At 35.6% G+C, this 7,500-nt stretch overlaps 1 protein-coding gene across 1 annotated transcript in view; it reads right to left on the bottom strand.

The window, feature by feature from the left end:
• pemt (phosphatidylethanolamine N-methyltransferase) overlaps positions 1 to 7,500 on the bottom strand; it is a 65,989-nt gene that overhangs the window by 30,543 nt on the left and 27,946 nt on the right. The window contains exon 3 of the mRNA XM_016527426.1: positions 7,147 to 7,262. Coding sequence (XP_016382912.1) covers positions 7,147 to 7,262 — 116 coding nt within the window. The remainder of the gene's footprint in view (positions 1 to 7,146; positions 7,263 to 7,500) is intronic.

Here is a 7,500-nt window from a genome sequence, read left to right as displayed (position 1 = left end):
GTGTATATATATACACACACACACACACACAGGTGCATCTCCAAAAATTAGAATATCGTGAAAAAATTCTTTTTTTTGTAACGTATTTCAAAAAGTTAAACTTTCATATATTCTAGATTCATTACATGTAAAGTAAAACATTTCAAAAGTTTTTTTGTTTTAATTTTGATGATTAGAGCTTACAGCTCATGAAAGTCAAAAATCCAGTATCTCAAAATATTAAAATATTTACATTTGAGTTTCATTAAATGACCATCCCTACAGAATAAATTCCAGGTATCTCTTGTTCTTTGAAACCACAGTAATGGGGAAGACTGCTGACTTGGCAATGGCCCAGAAGGCGATCATTGACACCCTCCACAAAGAGAAGTCACAGAAGCTCATTACTGAAAGAGCAGCTGTTCACAGAGTGCTGTATCGAAGCATATTAAATGCAAAGTTGACTGGAAGGAAGAAATTGGTAGGAAAAGGTGCACTACCTGGGCTAAGGAGAAAAAGAACTGGACTGTTGCTCAGTGGTCCAGAGTCCTCTTTTCAGATAAAAGTAAATTTTGCATTTCATTTGGAAATCAAGGTCTGGAGTCTGGAGGAGGACTGGGAGGCACAGAATCCAAGCTGCTTGAAGTCCAGTGTGAAGTTTCTGAAGTCAGTGATGATTTGGGGAGCCGTGACGTCTGCTGGTGTTGCTCCATTGTGTTTTATCAAGTCCAAAGTCAATGCAGCCATCTACCAGGAGATTTTGGAGCACTTTATGCTTCCATCTGCTGACAAGCTTTATGGAGATGCTGATTTCCTTTTCCAGCAGGACTTTAGCACCTGCCCACAGAGCCAAACCACTTCCAATGATATGACTGTGCTTGATTGGCCAGCCAACATGCCTGACCAGAAGCCCATATGGAATCTATGGGATATTTTCAAGAGAAAGATGAGAAAAAGTCGATCCAACAATACAGATGAGCTGAAGCTCAATAGTGCCTCAGCAGTGCCACAGGCTGATCGCGTCATGCCACACCTCACTGATGCTGGAGTTTGTGCTAAAGGAGCCCCGACCAAGTATTGAGTGCCGAAATGAACATACTTTAAAGAACTTGAACTTTTCTGTTTTGCAAATCCTTTTTTTTTTTGATCTTAGGAAATATTCTAATATTTTGAGATACTGGATTTTTGACTTTCATGAGCTGTAAGCTCTAATCAACAAAATTAAAACAAAAAAACTTTTGAAATGTTTTACTTTACATGTAATGAATCTAGAATATATGAAAGTTTAACTTTTTGAAATGTTACACACAAAAAAAAGAACTTTTTCACGATATTCTAATTTTTTTGAGATGCACCTGTATATACACACATGATACCAATATATTGTATGTGTTCTGACATGATTGTTTTGCAGTAAGCTCAATAGATTGTGCTCTATAGCTCTATTTCATTGCAATGTTTGAGAAACACCAGTTTTGAGAGGTTCCTGCTGAAGCTGTAGGCATCAGAAGTAGGTACAGCATGTTGAGAGGTTTTTAATTAAGCGCAGACATTAAAGGGATAGTTCACCCAAAAATGAAAATTCTGTCATCATTTACTCACCCTCATGTCGTTCCAAACCTGTATGAGTTGCTTTCTTATGTTGAACACAAAAGAAGATATTCTGAAGATTGCTGGTAATCAAACAGTTGGTGGTTGCCATTGACTTCCATAGTATTTTTTTTTCCTACTATTGAAGTCAATGGCAACCACCAACTGTTTGATTACCAGCAATCTTCAGAATATCTTCTTTTGTGTTCAACATAAGAAAGCAACTCATACAGGTTTGGAACGACATGAGGGTGAGTAAATGATGACAGAATTTTCATTTTGGGTGAACTATCCTTTTAAAATCACGTTTCTGTGTGGGTTTGACCTGACCTTCAGTATCTCAACAAAACCAGTGAATTAAAGCCTGTTAAACATGTTTACGGGCAGCAGACGATATGATCCTGACGCTCATAAGACTGGAAAAGGTTTACTGAAGGATTTCTCCAGCCTTTATCAGCAGTCAGGTGTAGTTTACCAACGCAAGACCTTTAGCATCACTGCTGGTGTGGGAGTCTCACAAAGACCTGTGGATCATCATTCTCCAATTCTGGCCTTTCTCAGGGTTTCTAAAGACCTGTTCCAGCATTGGGACAAAAGCTGAACTTTTTGGTTCAGAATGTTATGTTTGGGAAAAACACTGCAGATCTACAGCAGAATCTCATTAAATCTTTGACTCGATGCTGAAAAGCATAAAATTGTGTATTTTGTAGTAAGTAAGTTGCTGCTCATCTTTAGCTTGATTACCACAACACAGAAGAAAACTGTCAAGTCAAATTTATTTATGACTCTTCTCACAATGCACATTGTTTCAAAGCAGCTTTACAAAAAATAACGCTGTTCATGTTTATAATATCTTAATATCTTCACGCCTTATAGTCACGTAACAGATTAGAGCTGGGTGATTATATACAGTGCTGCTTGAAAGTTTGTGAACCTTTAAGAATTTTCTATATTTCTGCATAAATATAACCCATTTTTTGGATTATCATTCATTCCTTTAATATGCCAAAGCATTCGCTTTCAATAAATTTGACCATAAATAAAGAGATGTCTGGTAACAGCGCCATATATTTGGAACAAAAAAAGGGATACAAATATTTATAACTTCAGATTCACTTTGTTTGACCTCATTATTTTGTCTTCATATATTTTTATAGGTTTTGATGATCAGATTTTTCTGTCGTACACCTTTCTGCCATTTTGCATATATTTAAATACTGTTTTTTTGCTGAAATATTTGTTGCTGGTAAAAACCTGAGGCAGTATTTACACAAAAGTTTTGTATATTCGAACAATATGCAAAAATACACTGGCTTCTAAACTAAACAAAACCAAAATGCCTTCATAATTGTAAACAAATTTAATTATAGCACCACCTACTGGTTCAAACCTAAATAAGGGTCAAAAACCAATGGACATATTGAAAAATAAATATATAACGAATAAAAATTATGAAAAGACACAAAAAATTACTTACATTTTTAAATAATAAACAAATTAAAATGCAAAAAAAAAAAAAAAAAAAAAAAAAAAAAAAAAAAAAAAAAAAAAAAAAAAAAAAAAAAAAAACCTAATTCAAATTACTATTATAAACTATAATAGTATCTCAGTGATACAAAAATAACACTGATTCCTAAAAATTCTAATTTAAATTTTGTGTATTCAAAAGAAAATATGTTGCTTTTTAAACAAAGCGAAACCACAATGCCTTCATAATAATACGCAAATCTAATTGTAGCACCACCTACTGGTGCAAAGCTAAAACGTTAAAAACATCGGTAAGCGTGCAAGTAGCTTTTAAAATACTTATGATTTTTTCTACAGATTATGCCTTAGCTATTGTTTTATCATGGCTTCTTTCTTTGTTTTACGAGAACAGAACAAATAAGTTCAACATTGTGTGAGAACATGGTGGTGAAACATCTAAAATTGCAGAAATAACGTGATAAACGCTCTTAAATCCTTAAATTAAATAAATGCATTGAGAATCAGTGCGATTAGGTGCTGAAATTGTATCTTGGCAGAACAAACTGAACAGTGCAACTAACCTTATCATGAGATTAACCAATAATAACCATCACTATGATGCTCGTAGGGAAAGTTACTTGTGCTTGCAACATGAAATGCAACTGTCAAAGGCATCGGGAACCTTTCAGATCCTCCGAGACTCTATGAATAGCTTTAATCCGCTGCCTTTCAGTGCATCAATTCTTGAAGGATTTGTGCGCAACCACAGTGTAATTAATCATCGCATGCATAATGCCTTTATTATTGTGTATGATTCATCACTAATGTAAATGTAATTATAAATGGAATGCGGCTAAATATAATAGATGTCAATCTGTATGCTAATAATGTTTGGTCTGTTTGGGGATTGAAACGGCGCTCAGTGTACCAGCGCAGAATGAGTCCCCATAGACAGAAAGAAAAATGAAAAGACATGCATGTGCATAATTCCCTGTTTTAAAGTCTGGCCATCTAAATGACTGTAAGCGGCATACAGTAAATCTTCTTTAAAAAAAACAGGAGTGATTTTCAACAGGTTGCACAAGTCTACGTAATGCAAAATGAAAAAAGTGTTTTAATGCATTAAAGGAATAGTTCACTAAAAATGATCATCCTCATCCTCATGGATTTGTTTCTTGCAAACATACAGCTTTTGTCTTCTCCAGATGTTAACTGATGGACTGGAGTGGTGTGGATTACTTGTGGATTATTGTGATGTTTTTATCAGCTGTTTGGACTCTCATTCTGACGGCACCCATTCACTGCAGAGCATCCATTGCTGAGACACTGATGCAATGCTACATTTCTCCAAATCTGATGAAGAAACAAACTCATCTACGTCTTGGATGACAAGAGGGTGAGCACATTTTTTAGCAAATTTTCATTTTTGGGTGAACTATTTATTTAATTATGCACATCACAATGCATTGCTTGATCTCATAAATGATTATATCCACAGTTTTAATACTTATCTTATTTCTCTCTTCCTTTTCTTCCTGTCTCAGATTCTCACATGCTTGAGTGAACACACAGATGGCCAGTTTCCATTGGCATGGAAAAATGTCCATACAGTCACTGTGACAAAAACCTGCTGACAAAAGTTGCACGCAGGTGGTACGTACGTAAATCAGGAAGGTGGAAAAAATAGCCCAAGAAACGCCGCCTTCTTAACAAAGAACAGGAAATTTCCACAGACTCCTTAAAGACTCACACTTTATGGCAAACCAAAAAAAATGGTGTTAAAGAATAATAAAAGACATAATTACAAATATAGACTGTTTTATGTAATTTCCTTGAAAAAAAAATATGAGATGAAAGAAACCAGGCGTGACTGATAGAGAAGAAGATGCAGCTAAAACTAATGTGTTTTCCAACCCAGCATCAAAAGAGACTCAGTCAGTGCCCTGTGACTAAACTTGAACAATCACCTGAACAAGGGATAATTATTATGCTTAACATCAGGGGTTTAAAACAGGTAGGCCATGCCCTCATGTTTAATAAAAAAATAAATAATAAAGAAAAAAGAGGCAGTTCCTTAAAGACATCATCCTCCAGGAAGTGACATTATTTTGGTGAAAAACAGCAGCACAAACATCAGTAAGTAATATCAATGTGTACTAGTTGGTTTGTTTCACTATAAAACATTCAATCCTGTTTGATCAAATTAGAGAAATCTGTATGATATTAGGAAAAGTGTTGTTTACATTTAAAAAAATAAAATAAATACCAAAATGAAAAAAAAATGTATGTCTTGTTTTCCAGTGCAAATGTCTAAAGATTCTTAAATTAAAATACATTTACTGGAGAAGCTAAATTACATAAGAAGTCTTGTTTTCATCAAAATGAGATAATAAAAATAAACCTAATTAAAAAAGAAAACAAGTTTTCATACCCCATTGACAGACCTTTAATCTTGTTTTAATCAAATTTTTTTTTTCAGAAAACAAGATTTCGTATGTTAAGTTTGATTTTTTTAGTAAATGTATCTTGATATAAGAATGTTCAGATATTTGTATTGGAAAACAAGACAAATATATGGAGGATGATGTTCTTTTTTTTCAGTTCATGCGACATTTAATGCCACGACTTTATGAAATTAAGAGCCAGTTTTACTAAACAGGGCAAATTAGCGCGAGCGCAATTCCAAAACAGCGCCGATGGCGTGGAAAATTCCTGCTAACAACACGCAAATTAAAGGACACAGACGCAACATCTCATTTACATATCGACCAACGCAATATACCAAGCGCAGCGCAAATTAGCGCAGCCGCAAATAAAGAATAAAGAAGCCACAGTACATTGAAAAGAACCGGAGGACAAAAAATTAAGGTTTGCAAGAAGCTTTGATAGACTGATATTGCGTCACTCCTAGTTGAGGGTTCCAAGTCGTCTTTTATTTCCTGAAGCAAATTGAAAATAGCATGGCTTGGTAAACGATATGTTCGGATAATGTGTTCTTCTGGTATTCCAAATAAATTAATACGTGTGGAAAAAATCCTCTCCCTTCTACCACGCGCTCTCTGTTTTCTGCCTCTCCTAGCAGCAACAACTGCAGCCATTTCAAGAGCAAAATAGTTTAAGACATGCTTTTTTGGGGGGGCGTTAAATAATGGCACAAATGGCGAAAACCCCTTCAAATGCATATTCAATAAGATTACTGTGTCCATGCCTTTTTAGTGCTAATTCTTTACTGCGCGTCTTTAGTAAATCCTGACAGTACTATTTTAATGCCAAAAGATGGTTTGCGCTGGTGCAATTTGTTATTAAAACTGGCCCTAAGACTTTCCGCTCTGAATTAAAGAAATAGTACACTCAAAAATGAAAATTATCATCATTTACTCACCCTCATGTTATTCCAAACCTGTACAAGTTTCTTTCTTCTGCTGAACACAAAAGAAGGTATTTTAAATAATGTTGGTAACCAAACAGCTGATGGTACCCATTGACTTTCCATATTATGGAAGTCAATGGCTACCGTATGTTCTTTTAAGTTCAACAGAAGAAAGAAACTCATACAGGTTTGGAACAACAAGAGTGTGAATAAATGACAGAATTTTTATTTTTGGCTGAACTGTCCCTTTAAGTCCTTTTAAGGCCTTCATTTGTGGAAGGGTGAATTAAGACTTTTTAAGATGGCAGAAACCCTGATCTTGGAAAAGTTGTGAGCTCAAAGTGTAGAGTGTAACAGGATTTAATCAATTATTAACAGGGTAGAAAATAGCAGCAGCCCGTCTAACACACACACACACTCGCGGTCACATGCGGTGACCCAGCATCAGCAGCATGGAGAAGAAGGCTGCCATGGCAACGGCCAGATCCTCATGAGAATAAAGCAAATTAAATAAGCGGCTGAATGTGCCGCTGGTCAGATGAGCGCGTCAGGCAGATGCCACACTATTATTATTGATGAAATCAATAAAAGGGTGAAAGGTAAACACCGAACCTTTAGTCTTATGCAAAATGGGACAAAATGGGTCACTTGATTAATTTACAACATCAATAACGACGATTCTGAGTACTGCTTTGCCGCTGACCTGTGACAATAAATAATACAGCGGTGGATGCTGTTACCTGTGACTGCGGTAAACATTGAGGAGCAGGATGAGCCCAGCGAGGGCATAACAGGCCACGTATGGACCTCCGAACAGACGGGTCAGACCTCTGGTCCTGTGCTCCCATCTGGCCACCTGAAACAAACACATCAGACAAACCAGCATATTATTTCTGAAGGATCATGTGACACTGAAGACTGGCGTAATGATGCTGAAAATTCAATCAATTACAGTTTACAATCTATTCACGTAGAAAACAGCTATTTTAAATTGCAATAATATTTAACAGTTTTACTGTTTTTTTCTGTATGTTTGATCAAATTAGCACAACCTTGATGAGCAGAAGAGACTTCTTTAACAAAACATTAAAAAT

The sequence above is a fragment of the Sinocyclocheilus rhinocerous genome, unplaced genomic scaffold (assembly GCF_001515625.1).
Source record: "Sinocyclocheilus rhinocerous isolate Xijiao unplaced genomic scaffold, SAMN03320098_v1.1 scaffold792, whole genome shotgun sequence".
In the NCBI taxonomy this organism is placed as follows: Eukaryota; Metazoa; Chordata; class Actinopteri; order Cypriniformes; family Cyprinidae; genus Sinocyclocheilus; species Sinocyclocheilus rhinocerous.
Note: the sequence above shows the minus strand (reverse complement) of the source record. Positions and strands in the feature narration are given on the sequence as shown.